Source organism: Oncorhynchus kisutch, linkage group LG23 (assembly GCF_002021735.2).
Source record: "Oncorhynchus kisutch isolate 150728-3 linkage group LG23, Okis_V2, whole genome shotgun sequence".
NCBI classification, from domain to species: domain Eukaryota; kingdom Metazoa; phylum Chordata; class Actinopteri; order Salmoniformes; family Salmonidae; genus Oncorhynchus; species Oncorhynchus kisutch.
Genome location: NC_034196.2, coordinates 3407849 through 3428861, shown reverse-complemented (window position 1 = coordinate 3428861; position 21013 = coordinate 3407849). Strand labels below are relative to the sequence as shown.

The following is a 21013-nucleotide window of genomic DNA, read 5'->3' as shown; positions in this document are numbered from 1 at the left end:
GGGCCTGGCTCACTTTCAGCGACAGCACTCATTCTAAATGAGAGCCTTCAATTGGGGCCGTGCCATCTGTGATTGATAACTCTCCTCACATCTACAGTAACCCAGGTTAAGTAACACAGGCATCGAGACACAATCTCTCTCTCCCTTTGTCTCCAATGGTGGTTTCTGTGAATTACCAACCCAAATAAGGCTCTGTTCCAATATCCACACATACATACTACTAGCATACTTTTCTTAGAATGAAGCTATGATATAGCCATGCATTCTAAGGTATGCTAGTATGTATAATGGAAGGATCATATCTTCATCAATCGTATACATAGGTATCTGGTTATTATAATTTAACTGGAACTATCAGGTCTTTCTTTACATTATCACTGTGTGAAATTGACAGTGTGAAAATGCCTTAAAGTGGTACGCCAGTATGCATATCGGAACATATACCCCTCGTCACTCGTTACACAATGGTATCTGTGTATAAGTGAGAGTAACTGGGCCTATAGGAGTCTTATCTACACGAGAAAGCTGTGGGATCGTCCATCATCACAGTTGCTCCTGCTGATTGGGAAGGACTAAATCACCGTAACTGATCCCATATGAGCTTAACAAACCCATTCCAGCTGAATGTATGTGGATAGTGAGCTAGTTAGTTAGGGGCCAGGGTCACACTGTAAGGGACTCCAGTAGAGAACTATAGAGACCGGCTGTCTCTCTGTCTGAGGTGGACTGTTCATTTCTCTAAATGAGGCAGATGTAGTTTACTAGCATGTAACAAAAAGGGGGATAGTGAGCTAGTTAGTTAGGGGCCGGGATCACAATGTATGAGCCTCTAGTGGCGTAGTGTGGGGACCGGCTGTCTCTCTGTATGTGGGGACTGTACCTTTCTCTAAAGGGAGACAGACTGAGTTAACTAGCATGTAAAAATGTGCTCCTTCACCAATTAAGAGAGGGCCCAGAGACGCGTGGTTTCACGGTGCCTTTACTGGCAGACTGGGTGCATATTCTGGTGGGTTGTTTCCACTTAACAGGCGGAGGGAGGGGGGGCTCTTTATGAGACAGACGGTGTAGCTGCAGGCCTAACTGATACACTTGGAGGGATGGAGGGAGGGAGGGACTCTTTATTTGAGCCAGTGTCTTGACCACAGGACTGCACTCTTAAAAAAAGGTGCTAAGTAGAATCATACAGGGTTCTTCAGTTTGTCCCCATTGGGGAACCCTTTTTGGTGCTGGGTAGAACCCTTTGCAGAGGGTTCTACATAGAACGATCTATGTAGGGATCTTCAAAGAACAGCCTGTATATGGTTCTACCTAGAACCCTCTATGAAGGGTTTTGCCGAGAACCATTTTAACATCTAAAGTTTCTTCCAAGAACCGTCTATGAAGGGTCCTACCAAGAACCCTTTTAATCTTTGGAGGGTTCTTCCTAGAAACCTCTATGAATGGTTCCACCAGCCTTATTAGTCTAATAATTATTATTATTATTACATTATTCTTTTCAATTCTGATTCAATCTCTTCAGTTTTTGTTGAAAAAGGATTATATTGAACAAAAATATAAACGCAACATGCAACAATTTAAAAGCTTTTACTGAGTTACTGTTCATGTAAGGAAACCAGTCAATATGTATACATTCATTAGGCCCTAATCTATGGATTTCACATGAGGGGCACAGCCATGGATGGGCCTGGGAGGGCATAGGCCCACCCACTGGGGAGCAAGGCCCAGTCAATCAGAATTAGGTTTTAATACATACAGAAATACTCCTCAGTTTAATCAGCTATCCGGATGGCTGGCCTCAGACAATCTGGTGAAGAAGCCAGATGTGGAGGTCCTGAGCTGGCATGGTTACACATGGACGTACTTCCAAGTTCTCTAAAACGACATTGGAGGCGGCTTATGATAGAGAAATGAACAGTCAATTCTCTGGCAACAGCTGTAGTCAAGGACCATATCACCTCCACCCTACCTGACACCCTAGACCCACTCCAATTTGCTTACCGCCCAAATAGGTCCACAGACGATGCAATCTCAACCACACTGCCCTAACCCATCTGGACAAGAGGAATACCTATGTGAGAATGCTGTTCATCGACTACAGCTCAGCATTTAACACCATAGTACCCTCCAAACTCGTCATCAAGCTCGAGACCCTGGTTCTCGACACCGCCCTGTGCAACTGGGTACTGGACTTCCTGACGGGCCGCCCCCAGGTGGTGAGGGTAGGTAACAACATCTTCACCCCGCTGATCCTCAACACTGGGGCCCCACAAGGGTGCGTTCTGAGCCCTCTCCTGTACTCCCTGTTCACCCACGACTGCGTGGCCACGCACACCTCCAACTCAATCATCAAGTTTGCGGACGACACAACAGTGGTAGGCTTGATTACCAACAGCGACGAGACGGCCTACAGGGAGGAGGTGAGGGCCCTCGGAGTGTGGTGTCAGGAAAATAACCTCACACTCAACGTCAACAAAACTAAGGAGATGATTGTGGACTTCAGGAAACAGCAGAGGGAACACCCCCCTATCCACATCGATGGAACAGTAGTGGAGAGGGTAGTAAGTTAAGTTCCTCGGCGTACACATCACAGACAAACTGAATTGGTCCACCCACACAGACAGCATCGTGAAGAAGGCGCAGCAGCGCCTCTTCAACCTCAGGAGGCTGAAGAAATTCGGCTTGTCACCAAAAGCACTCACAAACTTCTACAGATGCACAATCGAGAGCATCCTGTCGGGCTGTATCACCGCCCACAACCGTAAGGCTCTCCAGAGGGTAGTGAGGTCTGCACAACGCATCACCGGGGGCAAACGACCTGCCCTCCAGGACACCTACACCACCCGATGTCACAGGAAGGCCATAAAGATCATCAAGGACAACAACCACCCGAGCCACTGCCTGTTCACCCCGCTATCATCCAGAAGGCGAGGTCAGTACAGGTGCATCAAAGCTGGGACCGAGAGACTGAAAAACAGCTTCTATCTCAAGGCCATCAGACTGTTAAACAGCCATCACTAACATTGAGTGGCTGCTGCTTACACACTGATTCAACTCCAGCCACTTTAATAATGGGAATTGATGTAAAATATATCACTAGCCACTTTAAACAATGCTACTTAATATAATGTTTACATACCCTACATTATTCATCTCATATGTCTACGTATATACTGCACTCTTTTATCACTAGTCACTTTAAAACTATGCCACTTTGTTTACATACTCATCTCATATGTATATACTGTACTCGATACCATCTACTGCATCTTGCCTATGCCGTTCTGTACCATCACTCATTCATATATCTTTATGTACATATTCTTTATCCCTTTACACTTGTGTGTATAAGGTAGTAGTTTTGGAATTGTTAGTTAGATTACTCGGTTATTACTACTGGTTATTACTGCATTGTCGGAACTAGAAGCACAATCATTTCACTACACTCGCATTAACATCTGCTAACCATGTGTATGTGACAAATCAAATTTGATTTGATTTGGACATTCCTGCAGTCAGCATGCCAATTGCACGCACCTGCAAAACTTGTGACAAAACTGCACATTTTAGTGGCCTTTTATTGTCTGCAGCACAAGGTGCACCTGTGTAGTGATCATGCCGTTTAATCAGCTTCTTGATATGCCTGTCAGGTCGATGGATTATCTTGCCAATTGAGAAATGCTCATTAACAGGGATGGAAACAAATTAAGTACAAAAACATTTGAGAGAAATAAGCTTTTTGTTTTTTTGTGTGTATGGAACATTTCTGGGAAATTTTATTTCAGCTCGTGAAATCATGCGACCAACACTTTACATGTTGCGTTTATATCTTTGTTTAGTATAGCTAGCTAAATCAGCCATTAGCCATGCCATCAGAAGCTAGGTAGAAGGCCTCCGCCATTCCACTGGGCAGAACTTGTGAGTGACAGTGGAATCAACCAATCACTTTGTGTCAAGTATGGGTAGATGCAGCCCAATATGGCGACAGCAGTATGAGCCGGTTTGTCCGAAGGAGTGGGTGTATGGAAAGCAAATCAGCTAATTGAGCAGATTTGTTGCCGCTCAAGAACGTTTTGAGTGGCTGATTGGCCTGCACGACGAGTCGATAACCCGGCGACCAGTGCACCGGTCTGCCTGCCGAATTGAAGTGCTTTATACTGAGTATCACGGTAGTAGTAGTACATTTCGATTGGGAAATGCTTAGACTAATGGTTGTGTTTTTGTAGGCTACCATAGGTTGTGTAAGCAATGTGGTTATGGTTGTTGGTAGCATTATCCGTTCTGGTGCCTATGTCTCCCCTTATTAATAGGAATTATTAAAAGGAAATTCTGACGAGCGCGACAAGGGTTTAGGATGTTTTTCAACGAAAGTAAAGAACAGTAATGTTACAAGTAAAGTAGGAAGCGCAGGTTAATAGGCGATAAGATAGTCATGTTTCGCGAAAGGATCATACATACGGTATTTGGCCTGGCGAAGTGGTTTTATATGCTGATTTAATGGAAGCTGTTTAAGCTGTATGATTTCCTCTGCTGGTCTCGAGAAGAAATGACGAGTACAAATTGTCCGAGACCGAGTCAAGGCCGAGTAAAAATGTACCCGACACTCGAGACCCAAGCATTATATGGTTCTATGCAGAACCCTTCTTGACTTCCAAAGAATATTCAAAAGAACCCTTCCTTCCAAAAACGGTTCTTGTGTAAAGGGTTCTAGATAAAACCAGCCTTACAAATAACTTTTTTTTGTGATTTTGGTAAAGATGTTTGAAAATAGTAGAAACAGTCAACCTTACAGGGAGAGACCCATGAGTCATGTAATGCAGTCAGTATTTTAAGATATCTCAATGTTGAAGTTGTCTTGTTAACAGGAAACCAAACTACTGTCAGGGTTGGGGCCAATTCCATTTAAATTCCAGTCAATTCAGAAAGTAAACAATTCCAATTTGAAATGCTACTAATTGAACATCATTGAAGAGAATTGGAATTTGAATGCCATTAAAAGTCAAAAAATTGATGTAGAAACGGATTGCCCCTTAAATACTTTGAGCATTTCATTGAGCCTGCCTGGAGTGCCAGATGGGCAGAGTTTGCTTTTTACACTTTTGGGACTATTCCATTGGTTCCATCCATGGAACCAAACTAAATCAATGGCAGCTTAAGTATTTCAAAGAAAACTATCACTATGTGGAGGATAACATGAGTTGACTCACCATTTCCCTTCACTGTTCTCAAACTGCTGGACTGAGTATCCAAACATGTCCTCCAGCGAACCATGGAAATTCAGCCCATTCTTGTCATCCACGTTAAAGGAGAACACACACGGTAGCAACGCTGCAAGAAAATGAAAATGGTGTTACTACAGAGCAATCAAAAATGTCTCATTGGAGAAAAGAGCTATAAGCTTTTAACAAGAATAATGTTAACAAATTGTGTAATTTTGTAAAACAAAACATTTCAGTATCAATGAACTTCATATTTACAGAGAAGTTATTGGCAAGCAGAAAAATATATGCATAAATAGTTATACAATATGTTTCAGGAAAAAAACCAGAAGCAATAAAAAGCCAGTTGCACAAATACAGGATGATGAACTGTTTACTTTCCCCACTTTCAGCCCAATTTGTTTTATAAAACGTGTTCCATGGGTTTATCAAAACATTTTCTAAACGTTTTTTTTCTTCTTGTATGTTGTTGCTATGGCGATACACATGTAATGTTTGTCGTGCAAATAAAGCATTGTGCATTGAATTGTTTAGAATACAAAAGGTGCTAGGGATGGGAGTCAAATATGGAAATCATAACCATATCTACTGTACAGAGAGTGCCCTTCCAGTGTCAAAAGAAGCCAGAGCAATGTCATCATAAGAGAATAATGTCTGTCAGAGACCCCGTCTACCTCCATTGACATCTGACTTTCTAGGACCCTCAAACTCAACTCTGGATGTCGAAGCCAGTTCCACTGCATTTTTCCCCCCATTGGGACCGATTTAGAACAAGGACACCAGGTGGGTGCAATTAACAGGTAGAACAGAAAACCAGCAGGATCCGGACCTCGTAGGGTACGAGTTGAATACCCCTTGCTCTAGCACAATGACTTCTTCTCCAGACCCCATCCTCAGTCTGCTACTGAGCTCCTGAACTAAAATACATAGTCGCTAAATATCTAAATGTAGTCCTCGACGACATCTCATTGCCTTTTCATTTTTTGTGAATTTCACAGTGTCACGACTTCTACTGAAGTTGTTGCCTCTTCTTGTTCGGGCGGTGTTCGGCGGTCGACGTCACCGGCCTTCTAGCCATCACCGATTCATTTTTCTTGTTCCAATTGTTTTGTCTTGTCTTCACTCACCTGGTTTCAATTCCCTAATTGCATGTTGTATACTTTCCCTCTGTCACCCCCCCCCCATGTCCTTGTCGGGAATTGTTTATTGTAAGTACGTGTGCTTTCTGTGACTGGTGCGAGACGGATCTTGTGCCTATGTGTTTTGTTATTTTTGTATGCCGGTAGTGATGTACATTAAACGGCTCCGGCTATTTACCAAGTTCTGCTCTCCTGCGTTTGACTTCCCTGCCACCAGTTACGCACCCCTGACAGAGTATTGTATTAAATTCCCAGATTCGTGAGGGAGACTTTAGGATTAGCAGCTCACTGCAAACGTGGGCCAAGAAACAGGTTAGTAGGGGTGACGAAACACGAAGACCAAACACAGTAACTCACAGAGGACACTTGTCCTCTAATGAGTATGATCGAACATCCCACAGCAAAACATCCCAATAACATACTGTAGTAGCCGACAGTATATGGAGATCAGCTGTGGGAGTTCATATTCACTTTATACTACGCTTGGAGCTAGACATAGACCCATGCAGGAAGCCTTCCCAGCAAACCCGGGAACATTCCCTGGACATTACGTTCTAGTTAGGCTTTTATCGATCATTCAAATAATGTTTTTCATAACGAAATGTTTTTTTTTCTTTCAGAAAGCATTTCAAATGAAATATTCTTGGAAATGTCTCCCAACGTTCACTAATATGTTGTGCACAAGATCTGTAACAACCACCACAGAACATTTCCCTATGGTTCTTATTAGGTTTCCAGGTAATGTAATAACACAATGTCCTAGTAATGGTTTTAGAACATACTGCCACAAAAGAAAATGTGGGAGCAATAGAAATGGTTCTGAGAAAACATTACAGCAATGTTCTCCTAATGTTCCCACAACCATGAAATATTCTGGGAATCTTTAAGGAACAGACCAAATGTGTTCTGGGAACGTTCTTGCAACATCAGGCAAATGTTTTATACAAACATTATATAATCACCAGCACAACTGGACAGTTTTTATGTTATTATAACTTTTTGGGGCAACCTAATGAATGTTCTGGGAACATTCACAGAACCCATTTTGGTTTGCTGGGTTAGTCCATGATGTATTTGTAACAGACAAACAGAAGCAAACAGATGCTACAGGAAGGCCATAAAGATCATCAAGGACATCAACCACCCGAGCCACTGCCTGTTCACCCCGCTGTCATCCAGAAGGCGAGGTCAGTACAGGTGCATCAAAGCTGGGACTGAGAGACTGAAAAACAGCTTCTATCTCAAGGCCATCAGACTGTTAAACAGCCACCACTAACATTGAGTGGCTGCTGCCAACACACTGTCAATGACACTGACTCAACTCTAGCCACTTTAATAATGGGAATTGATGGGAAATTATGTAAATATATCACTAGCCACTTTAAACAATGCTACCTTATATAATGTTACTTACCCTACATTATTCATCTCATATGCATATGTATATACTGTACTCTATATCATCGACTGCATCCTTATGTAATACATGTATCACTAGCCACTTTAACTATGCCACTTTGTTTACATACTCATCTCATATGTTATACTGTACTCGATATCATCTACTGTATCTTGCCTATGCTGCTTTGTACCATAACTCATTCATATATCCTTATGTACATATTCCTTATCCCCTTACACTGTGTATAAGACAGTAGTTTTTTTGGAATTGTTAGTTAGATTACTTGTTCGTTATTACTGCATTGTCGGAACTAGAAGCACAAGCATTTCGCTACACTCGCATTAACATCTGCTAACCATGTGTATGTGACAAATAAAATTTGATTTGATTTTGGATCAGTGTACTGTACAGCACTCTACTCTAGTGTGTGTCAGAGAGCAGAGCAGACATGGTTAATATGAATGGTTCATGTGCAACCAGTTAGCCACAGGCCTTCCTTACAAAGCTCACGGTATGTACTGTAAGTGCTCCCATTCCCAGGCCACTCTCCAGTTCCAGTGCTTCATCTACTTTGGTGGCGCACATTCTGTCCAACAGCCCTTTTATAGAGGCCTCTTAATTAAACATATTAAGTGGTCTGTACACTGCAGCCACTCAGACACCATGGGCCTTCCTCCAAAACTAGTCATTCTCGTTGCACCAGCTCTTCTCTTTCCTGAGTGTGAATGCTCCCAACTCCCTGAGACCAAACGAGACGTGGTTGCTCATCGGTCTCCATTTTTCTCTGCATCCTCACCACCACCACCTCTGTCCTGAGTTTGAGTGGTTATCTTAGGAAGCAACTTTGTTTGAGAAGGAGCTGTACTTTACACCAGCTTTGTTCTGTCCTGAGTCTATCCTGTCTTTGCATCACCTTTGTGAATACAGTACATCCCTATGACACGACTGGACACGGTTGGTCTTATAATCAGGCTCCGTTTCCTTGGCATCACCTCTGTCCCAGTCTCACAAAACCCGACTTCCTCCCTTACTGTAGCTCGGAAGCAAGTCGGTTCCGTACGCAATTAGCCTGGGAACGAGGAGAACAGTTTGAATGGCCCTGCCTGTAGTCATCATGGATGTGGATGGTCATCAGTCTCTGTTTTGCTAGAGAGCTGTTCTTTGCACCACCCCTGGCTGACCTGAATGCCCCTGTGAACATCAGCACGGACATTATTGCTGGTCATCATCGGTCTCTGTTGTCTTTGGGAGCAGACGTTTTATTTGGGGGGTATGAGATGATTTGGGAGCTGGATACACACGATGAGCTTCCTCTGCAGTCTCCGATGTGGCTTGTAAACAACAGACTTTGGCGGCATCCCAAATGACACCCTATTCCTTACATGGTGCCCTACTTTTGAACAGTCAAAAGTATTTCACTACATAGGGAATAGGGTGTCATTTGGGACGCAGACGATGTCTGTTGTTTACAAGCCACATCGGAGACTGCAGAGGAAGCTCATCGTGTGTATCCAGCTCCCAAATCGTCGGCCAAAGACTGCCAAAAGGCACAAATATACCCTGAAGTGGCTCCCAGAATAACCAATCTCATATCCATCGTCTCTGGACACTGAGCACAGGATGGAGGAGTAAGTCATTTACACATCCCATAATCAAATAAGACACGGTGATGCAGGTTACACAGTGATAGGGCCTAACAGCCTAGTGCCACCCCCAAGCTCACAAACAGATCTTAACCAAATGAAAGACGTGCGGTAGTTAACATGGTGGATAACATTTGAGGACATTTGTGGACAACAATGCTCTTGATTGAGTAAAAGCTTTAAAAAGGTAGAAGACACGCAGGCTGGGACGTAACTACTTAAGAGGCCCCCGAAGCCCGGGGCTCGGTCATTTTAAAATAAACAAATATATGTCGTACACAATAAAGAAAGTCAATTACGGGTCAACGTCTAAATAATTCTCCCAGGTTGGATCAAAGCTCAGAACGCTTATACTCTTGATCTGACTGAGTTCTAATCGCGCCTGCCTCTGCGAATAATTGGAATCATGAACAGTGGTTTGTTCGTTATGTTCGCCTGCGTCTCCCAGATTTGCCTCCCGGATTTGCCTTTTTACAAGCACATTCAAACGGCTAACTCCGCCCTCCGCCCTCCGCCCTCGAGGGCCTGAGACGTGAAACGAACTACCCCAGCTCGGACTCGGCTCAAGTAGGCAACTAGAGACGCTGTTGACAGTGTGTTTGCGAGATGCCAGACAAAAGGCCATTTTTAAAACCATCCCATGATCCTGACTTGTCTACCAGCATAGGTTAGTACAGTGGTTCCCAAACGTGGGGTTGGGGCCCCATGTGTCGTCCCGTAAGAAAACCTATACTAATCTTATCAAACAAGTTAGCAATGGAAAAAAAACATGTTTCAATATGAACAGCTTTCCCCTATAGGCCTACATTAAAATGCATTCAAAATGCAAAGAACACAATTATAAACATTGTTCGTCTTACCTCGATCGCCCACTGGAGTTTATAGTTTGCCCATTACCCACCTTTTTTACCACTACATCACTGATATTAATACAGAATCGTAAGTAATACTCTAACATTTCACGTGAATGTGATAATAGAATCATCTGTGTGCGGAGCTTGATTAGTAATGCCTAGGAATACAAATGTGAGCGCTATGTGATTTGAGAAAAGAGCTGATGATTTTATGCAATTCATCATTACAACTGACTGAACAGCTACAGCTAATAGGCAATGTATTTGTAGATCGACTGAGGTGAATGAACCTACAGCAGCCAAGATGATAGTGGCTGGGGTCATTTTTGCTTGTTTTTGATCTTCTCCAAATATCATTTTTTGAGAGGGAAATAACACCAAAGAAAGTTATTAAAGTTATTAAACTCGTGCAAAGCTCTACACATTGATTTAACTATGTGAATGCTATATTTACAGATATCATGGGACCGCCAGCAACTGCTGCTGAGTTGAAATTCTGAAACAAGTGTGGTCCAAACTTGACGAATGTTAACGGCATTGATGTTAAAACTTTACTTAGTTTAAAATTGATTTAGTTGTTTTCTTACTTAGGGACAGTGAACGTCAACAAACATTTGAAAAAACAACTGCTTCAATGGCAAATACAATTTTTTTTCAGCAAACATAATATCTATGTTTCTTATTTCATGGGGATGTTTATATCTTAATTTGAAAAGGCACACAGATGACATGGTAAAATATGTTGTTCTGTCAACCCTGTTATCTAACTGTCAACCCTGTTACGGGCTAAATGTGTACTGAAATGAATGCACAATTATTACATTTACAATTCGTGTTAGTCTCAATGTGTAGAAAATAATGAGAACATCATTCATGCCAACAATTTGACATATAAATTGCAAGCTACATTAGGTATCATTGTAAAATGTGGGTTAACATTATCTTTGTTATTTTATACATGTTTTTTTTAACCTTTATTTAACTAGGCAAGTCAGTTAAGAACAAATTCTTATTTACAATGACGGCCTAGGAACAGTGGGTTAACTGCCTTGTTCAGGGGCAGAACGACAGATTTTTACCTTGTCAGCTTGGGAATTTGATCTAGCAACCGTTCGGTTACTAGTCCAACTCTCCAACCACTCAATATGTGAGTTTATTTGTACAAGGGATAAGGGATTTAGCTCAAACATGCTTTTAAATAATAGTTAGGCAGTTGCATACAGTGCCTTAGGAAAGTATGGATTAAAGAACAAAACAACTCAGCAATCTACACACAATACCCCATAATGACAAAGTTTTTAGAAGGAACTACCTTATTTACGTAAGTATTCAGACCCTTTGCTATGAGACTCGAAATTGAGCTCAGGTTTCCATTGATCATCCTTGAGATGTTTCTACAACTTGAATGGTGTCCACATGTGGTAAATTCAATTGATTGGACATGATTTGGAAAGGCACACACCTGTCTATATAAGGTCCCACAGTTGACAGCGCATGTCAGAGCAAAAACCAAACCATGAGGTCGAAGGAATTGTCCGTAGAGCGCCAAGGCAGGATTGTGTTGAGGCACAGATCTGGGGAAGGGTACCAAAACATTTATGCAGCATTGAAGATAATCAAGAACACAGTGGCCTCCATCATTCATAAATGGAAGAAGTTGACCAAAGAACCTGATGTTCTTTGACAGCTCTGACAGAGCTCCAGAGTTGCTCTTGGACATGGGAGAACCTTCCAGAAGGACAACCATCTCTGCAGCAATCGGGCCTTTATGGTAGAGTGGCCAGACGGAAGCCACTCCTCCGTGAAAGGCACATTACAGCCCGCTTGGAATTTGCCAAAAGGCACCTAAAAACTCAGACCATGAGACCAAGATTCTCTGGTCTGAGGAAACCAAGATTGAGCCTTTTGGCCTGAATGCCAAGCATCACGTCTGGAGGAAACTTGGGAACATCCCTACGGTGAAGCATGGTGGTGGCAGCATCATGCTGTGGGGATGTTTTTCAGAGGCAGTGACTGGGAGACTAGTCAGGATTGAGGCAAAGATGAACGAAGCAAAGTACAGAGAGATCATTAATGAAAACTCTCAGGACCTCCGACTGGGGCAAACGTTCACCTTCCAACAGGACAACAACCCTAAGCACACAGCCAAGACAACGCAAGAGTGGCTTCGGGACAACTAAATGTCATTGAGTGGCCCAGCCAGAGCCAGGACTTGAAACCCGAACGAACATCTCTGGAGAGACCTGAAAATAGCTGTGCAGCAACACTCCCCATTCACACTGACAGAGCTTGAGAGGATCTGCAGAGAAGAATTTGAGACACTCCCCAAATACAGGTGTGCCAAGCTTGTAGCATCATACCCAAGAAGACTAGATGCTGTAATCGCTGCCAAAGGTGCTTCAACAAAGTACTGAGTAAAGGGTCTGAATACTTACGTAAATGTGATTTCAGTTTTTTATTCGTAATACATTTGTAAATATTTCTGTATAATGTTTTTGCTTTGTCATTATGGGGTATTGTGTGTACTGTAGATTGATGAAGAAATACATTTTAAATTAATTTTAGAGTAAGGCTGTAACGTAACAACATGTGGAAAGAGGGTGGTGGGCAATGTTATAACTGATCCTATATCAGCATCTGACATTTGACCCTCCCAGGTAGCTCTCTCTGGTCACCAAATCAGTTCAGGCTAGCGATGAGGTGTGCCTTGATAATTGGATAAAACTTCTAAATCAGTCATCTGGCAGAGGTGCTGCTGGTCCACTCCAACATATGGAGCAGTCAAACTTTTCAATGTCTGGCATTTCACCCTCCTAAGCAGATGATGGTCACTAACTCAGTTCAGGCTAAGAAAGACTGATGTGATAAAAACTGATACTAAATCAGTTGGCTCGTGTTTGACCCATCCGACCAGTGGAAAGGATTCAGATACGTCAGCAGCACACTGCTCTGCTCTCTAATGAGATGGATTCCATCTCAGCCGGACTCTGTTCCATTTGTTGGCATGGAGTGGCTTCAACCTCTGCTGCGCTCACTTCCGTACATTGTCAGCAATTAATCTATTTGCTTAGTCACTGTTTTGATGGTTATGTAATTAAGCTACAAAGTCATCTCTACTCATAGATGTGGCTATTTATCTATAGGCCCTGGTCAATCTCTAAGTAAAGTAATTGTGTGTGTGTGTAGGTTGTACTATCCGTTTTAATATGCAATGAAGACTGGGCTGAGTAAACATAAGCTGACTCGTGTGGGTCAAGTCAAGTGTTAGCTGGAATGTGTGTAGGCAGAGGATGCTGTACATTAAACATGGACAACAATGGAAACCATACCGTAACATAATGCCTCAATTGAATGTCAATTGAAACCTCTCCGATTGACTTATTCATTCAACTGAGACTATTCCCATTCATTCACTGTGTGTGGATGTAAATGTATATCGAGTCCACAGAGATGCCTGCCATATCTGATTCCATATAGGAACTGGAACTTCCAGATGTATTCCTTGGAGCGCTGATTTTTATTGGCCCGGAACAAGGAATAGGAATACAAGTCGCCGCCCCCGGAATGACATAATACTCCCTGCCGGTTGTCAAGGCTTTCATCCCAGAATCCCCCCTTCAATCAGGGGGACCGGGGTCGACTCCAAACTCCCCATCCATCCCCAATTATGTTCTATCACACACCCACACCCTATTCCAAACCCACATCCAAACATTCACAACAGATGCTCAAAAAGGGCTGATCAGCAGAGCTAACTTACAGCACACAGCTGGGCCCTAGGCAGTCTAAAGGGAGCTGTGCTTGAATAGACATTTCACGGAGAGACTAAAAATATCCTTCACATCCTCTATCTCCCCAAAGGCAACCTAAAGCAAATAGTCATGAGTGTAATTTGAGAAGTGGGCAGCAAGGTTTGTGAGTAAACGGTCCAACGGTCCATACCCATACTGTAGCAGATCGTCCCATATGTGGTGCCGATGTGTAGACGATAAAACAATATACTGTATAAGCTTTGCATGTACAATGTTGCAGTGGGCTTATCAAGGTTTGGCGGACAACATGGGATGAGGAAAGGGAAGAACAGTTATCATGCACTAAGCTGTTTCCTTTTCCTGCTAGACTGAAACACGTTGTAATGATCTGTACAACACACTGCATGATGCTCTGTTCTACACAGTAACACTGCTAAGTACAGCATATAGACAGACAATGGGATGAATTCTCTCAGAAGAGAGTGTATCAGAAGGCATCGGATGTCCAGCTTCTGCCCTGATACTCGATATGGAAATGTCAGGGCTTTCTCACATGAGAGCGAGAGGAGAGAGGGAGAGAGAACCCCCAAATCCTCCTGGGCTAACAGGAATCTTTCACAGCAGCCCTGATCTCGGCTCAGGACATTATCCAGCTCACTTCCCAACGCTGAAATTGGATTGGAAACGGATGTGCCGAAGGAGAATGAGAAGATACACACACACACACACACACAAAACGCCACTTGGGATGCACTACGTCAGACCTTCAAACAGGTCAACATTCACAAGGCCGCAGGGCCAGACGGATTACCAGGACTTGTACTCCGAGCATGCGCTGACCAACTGGGAAGTGTCTTCACTGACATTTTCAAACTGTCCCAGACTGAGTCTGTAATACCAGCCTGTTTCAAGCAGACCACCACAGTCCCTCTGCACCAAGAGCACTAAGGTAACCTCTCTGAATGACTACCGACCCGTAGCACTCACGTCTGTAGCCATGAAGTGCTTTGAAAGGCTGGTCAAGGCCCACAGCAACAACACCATTATCCCAGAAACCCTAGACCCACTCCAATTTGCATACCGGCCCAACAGATCCACAGATGATGCCATCTCCATTGCACTCCACACCGCCCTTTCCCACCTGGACAAAAGGAACACCTATGTGAGAATGCTATTCATTGACTACAGCTCAAGAGTTCAACACCATAGTGCCCTCAAAGCTCATCACTAGGCTAAGGACCCTGGGACTAAACACCTCCCTCCGCAACTGGATCCTGGACTTTCTGACGGGCCGCCCCGAAGTGGTAAGGGGAGGTAACAACACAGCCGCCATGCTGATCCTCAACACGTAGACCCCTCAGGGGTGCGTGCTCAGTCCCCTCCTGTACTCACTGTCCACTCATGACTGCATGGCCAGGCATGACTCCAAAACCATTATTAAGTTTACCGATGACACAACAGTGGTAGGCCTGATCACCTCCAACGGTGAGACAGCCTATAGGGAGGAGGTCAGAGACCTGGCCTTGTGGTGCCAGAATAAGAACTTTTCCCCCAACGCGATCTAAACAAAAGGAGATGATTGTGGACTACAGGAAAAGGTGGACCGAGCACACCACCATTCTCATTGACAGTTTATACACTGATTTGGTGAGTGAGTTTAATAGGAAGTGCATTGGAGATGGTACCCACTGTGACTATTAAAACCTACCCTAACCAGAAACAGTGGATAGATGGCGGCATTCACCCAAAACTGAAAGCGCGAACCACCGCATTTAACCTTGGAAAGATGATTGGGAATATGGCTGAATATAAACAGTGTAGCTATTCCCTCCACAAGGCAATCAAGTCCTCAACAATGGGGCCCCACAAGGGTGCGTGCTCAGCCCCCTCCTGTACTCCCTGTTCACCCATGACTGCGTGGCCATGCACGCCTCCAACTCTATCATCAAGTTTGCAGATGACACAACAGTAGTGGGCTTGATTACCAACAACGACGAGACAGCCTACAGGGAGGAGGTGAGGGCACTCGGAATGTGATGTCAGGAAAACAACCTCTCACTCAACGTCAACAAAGGAGATGATCGTGGACTTCAGGAAACAGCAAAGGGAGCAACCCCTCTATCCACTTTGACGGGACAGAAGTGGAGAAGGTGGAAAGTTTTAAGTTCCTCGGCGTACACATCAAGAACAAACTGAAAAAGTCCACCTACAGAGACAGTGTGGTGAAGAAGGCGCTGTTCCAACCTCAGGAGGCTGAAGAAATTTAGCTTGTCACCTAAAGCCATCACAAACTTTTACAGATGCACAATTGAGAGCATCCTATTGGGCTGTATCACTGCCTGGTATGGCAACTGCACCGCCCTCAACCGCAAGGCTCTCCAGAGGGTGGTGCGGTCTGCACAACGCATCACCGGGGGCAAACGACCTGCCCTCCAGGACAACCTACAGCACCCAATGTCACAGGAAGGCCAAAAAGGTAACCAAGGACAACAAACACCCGAGCCACTGCCTTTTCACCCCGCTACCATCCAGAAGGCGAGGTCAGCACAGGTGCATCAAAGCTGGGACAGAGACTGAAAAACAGCTTCTATCTCAAGGCCATCAGAGTGTTAAACAGCCATCACTAACACAGAGAGGCTGCTGCCTACATACAAACTCGAATCATTGGCCACTAAAATAAATGGATCACTAGCCACTTTAAATACTGCCACTTTAATAATGTTTACATATCTTACATTACTCATCTCATATGTAAATACTGTATCTTATAACATCTATTGTATCTGGCCTATTCTGCTCGGTCATCCATATATTTACATGTGTATTATTCCGTCCCTTTAGATTTGTGTGTATTAGGTAGTTGTTGTTGAATTGATTACTTAGATATTAGATATTATTGCACTGTCGGAGACTAGAAGCACAAGAATTTCGCAACACTCGCATTAGCATCTGCTAACCATGTGTATGTGACCAATAACATTTGATTTGATTTGACAGGCTGTAGTGGAGCAAGTTGAGAGCTTCAAGTTCCTTGGCGTCCACATCACCAACAGGAGACTGAAAAGATTTGGCATGGGTCCTCAGATCCTCAAAAAGTTCTACATCTGCACCATCGAGAGCATCACTGCCTGGTATGGCAACTGCTTGGCCTCCAACCGCAAGACACTACAGAGGGTAGTGCATATGGCCCAGTACATCACTGGAGTCAAGCTTCTATACCAGGCGGTGTCAGAGGAAGGCCCTAAAAATTGTCAAAGACTCCAGCCACCCTAGTCATAGACTGCTCTCTCTGCTACCGCACAGAAAGCGGTACCGGAGCGCCAAGTCTAGGTCCAAAATGCTTCTTAACAGCTTCTACCCTCAAGCCATAAGACTCCTGAACAGCTAATCAAATGGATACCCAGACTATTTGCATTGCTACCCCCTCCCCCCGCCCCCTCTTTTACACTGCTGCTACTCTCTGTCTACTATCTATGCATAGTCACTTTAACTCTACCTACATGTACATATTACCTCAATTATCCTGACTAACCACGCACATTGTCCTTAAGAAAAACATCAAGCATCCATTGGTTGTTGCCCTCCTGGCCTAGATCAGAAGAACATTTAGTGGGGAAAAAAGCATGTCTTGGAGGAGAACAACATGGCAATACAGTGGAGGCTCTGTAAGAGCATTGCGTGTTGCCCTGCTATAGCTGACGATTGTGTTTAATGTGAATGAGCTGCCCCGTGCAGCCTGCACATCATCTCAGTGTGATGCCAGGGTGATGGATGGGCCCTAACCTAGCCTGCTGGGGGGTGAGAGGATATAGGGTCTGGTCTGATCACTGCTCTGGTGCAGTCTGATGCACAGATGATGCAAGGCTGAAGCACACACAGAAACACACGGCCGGATGCACAAAACGGATGCACAAAACATGCGTGCACCCACGCACACCCATGCGCACACACACTTTGTCACCACTCAGGGGTCTTGAGAATCTGCTGACTACTGCTGATCCTGACGTGTGTGTGTGTGTGTGTGTGTGTGTGTGTGTGTGTGTGTGTGTGTGTGTGTGTGTGTGTGTGTGTGTGTGTGTGTGTGTGTGTGTGTGTGTGCCTGCAATGATGGGGTGTTGATATGACATCTGGAACACCAGAGAAAATACCATGGACTGTGTTCTCTGTTTTCAAAGCATTGTGTAACACCATCAAGAGGCACACCAGAACAATTTTCCATAACCAAATAATTACATTTCCATCAGAAGATTCCATAAGAATTCCATAAATACCACATGAAAACGACAAACACATTTGTTTTGCCCAGTATCCACCAGCCTATGTGTTGCCTTTTGAAGAGCTCGACTTTCCTCTGCGCTGAGCTGCTTATTTGTGAACCTAATGGCTCTGGCTGCTCTAACTGGTGTCTGGCCTCTCTTTAGCCTCTCTTTAGCCTCTCTTTAGCCTCTTTTCCCCACTGTTGTTGTTCATGTTGTTGTGCTAAAGTGAAGATAATGTAATCTACCCCATCCACCTACTTCCTCGTTCCTCCTTCACCTCCTCCTCCCACCATCCTCCTCCCTCTTCTCACCCCAACAACCCTAGATCTCCTGCCCACCCCTTCCCCTCTCTCCCTCACCCCACTTCCCCTCTGCTCCTTCCTGATGCCCCACAACAACTGCACACGGCACACTGTCAGGTCACATGACGGAAAAATACTCTCCACTAAAGTTACTCATACCCATTGCAGACAGAAGATGTGGTATATTATGTGTAAAAAACAATGTAAGGCAATGTTTATACAAATTCTCCAGTGGTAAATCAAAACGGTCTTAAATTAACACTGTGCTTAGTGCTGATGCTGTTACACTTTGTCAATGTTAGGGAATTAACACTGTGCTTAGTCACTTTGTGTTATGCAGTACATCATACAACCTTATTAACACTAGGAAGGGTATCTAGCTTGCACCAATGATCATATAGTATTTTTTTTTTGGGATGATATTTGAAGGAAACCTGTTGCTTCTCCAATGATAAAGTTTGATCATGAAGTTACTGGTCCCCTCCACCATGTCACACACTTGGATTCATTATTTAGGGCTTGTAAGTAATCATTTCACTGCCTGTTGCATTCGGCGCACGTGTCAAATACAATTTGATTTGATTATTAAGGGGACAAGGCGACATCACTTTCACACTCATTTTGTGTATGAGTCTGTGTGTGAAAGGGATATCAGAAACCTCTGCAGAATAAATCATCATCCTGCAATTATTGAAGTGAACGGAACAGAACGGTCATCTATCAGAAAACCTCAACAGGTACATCTTTAACACCTGGGACCTTGGGGTCGCTAGATGAGCTGACCCTGAAATGTGCCGTCACACCTGCTCCAGCCCCACCAGAGAGTCCCAGCTTGGGAACATTTTAATGGGCGAAACTTGGCTTTTTTCCCTATTATGTTTCATTAGATGGGGATTATTCCAACACAACACACCAGGAAGCTCAAACGCTACTGCCAGGAAGTAAGATGTTTTTCTCTCCCTCAAAACAAACCAGGGCAGCACAACAGGGCCAATCAAATAGAAATCATTGTTTTCTTGGTCAAGTTGAACACAGAGGCAAACTCAGGCAAGCCACATGATCTGATCAAAATAAAAACATTTTGGGTGAAAATATGTAAATCATTATTCTAATATGTTGGTAACCCCAGTGGTGGGAAAAAGTACCGAATTGTCATTCTTGAATAATAAAACCGTCCTTATATTAAGCAAACCAGACGGCACAATTTTCTTTTCTTTTTTAAAAATTTATGGATAACACATAATTTACAAACAAAGCATTTGTGTTTACTGAGTCTGCCAGATCAAAGGCAGTGGGGATGACCAGGGACGTTCTCTGTTTACTGAGTCTGCCAGATCAAAGGCAGTGGGGATGACAAGGGACGTTCTCTGTTTACTGAGTCTGCCAGATCAAAGGCAGTGGGGATGACAAGGGACGTTCTCTGTTTACTGAGTCTGCCAGATCAAAGGCAGTGGGGATGACAAGGGACGTTCTCTGTTTAGTGAGTCTGCCAGATCAAAGGCAGTGGGGATGACAAGGGACGTTCTCTGTTTACTGAGTCTGCCAGATCAAAGGCAGTGGGGATGACAAGGGACGTTCTCTGTTTACTGAGTCTGCCAGATCAAAGGCAGTGGGGATGACAAGGGACGTTCTCTGTTTAGTGAGTCTGCCAGATCAAAGGCAGTGGGGATGACAAGGGACGTTCTCTGTTTACTGAGTCTGCCAGATCAAAGGCAGTGGGGATGACAAGGGACGTTCTCTGTTTAGTGAGTCTGCCAGATCAAAGGCAGTGGGGATGTCAAGGGACGTTCTCTGTTTACTGAGTCTGCCAGATCAAAGGCAGTGGGGATGACAAGGGACGTTCTCTGTTTACTGAGTCTGCCAGATCAAAGGCAGTGGGGATGACCAGGGACGTTCTCTGTTTGCTGAGTCTGCCAGATCAAAGGCAGTGGGGATGACAAGGGACGTTCTCTGTTTACTGAGTCTGCCAGATCAAAGGCAGTGGGGATGACAAGGGACGTTCTCTGTTTAGTGAGTCTGCCAGATCAAAGGCAGTGGGGATGTCAAGGGACGTTCTCTGTTTACTGAGTCTGCCAGATCAAAGGCAGTGGGGATGACAAGGGACGTTCTCTGTTTACTGAGTTTGCCAGATCAAAGGCAGTGGGGATGACCAGGGACGTTCTCTGTTTACTGAGTCTGCCAGATCAAAGGCAGTGGGGATGACCAGGGACGTTCTCTGTTTACTGAGTCTGCCAGATCAAAGGCAGTGGGGATGACAAGGGACGTTCTCTGTTTACTGAGTCTGCCAGATCAAAGGCAGTGGGGATGACAAGGGACGTTCTCTGTTTACTGAGTCTGCCAGATCAAAGGCAGTGGGGATGACAAGGGACGTTCTCTGTTTACTGAGTCTGCCAGATCAAGGGCAGTGGGGATGACCAGGGACGTTCTCTGTTTACTGAGTCTGCCA

The 21013-nt window shown here is 44.2% G+C and overlaps 1 protein-coding gene across 1 annotated transcript in view; it reads right to left on the bottom strand.

Moving 5' to 3' along the window:
• The window catches only part of itga1 (integrin, alpha 1), a 108335-nt gene that overhangs the window by 55223 nt on the left and 32099 nt on the right, over positions 1-21013 (bottom strand). The window contains exon 2 of the mRNA XM_031802717.1: positions 5205-5325. Coding sequence (XP_031658577.1) covers positions 5205-5325 — 121 coding nt within the window. The remainder of the gene's footprint in view (positions 1-5204; positions 5326-21013) is intronic.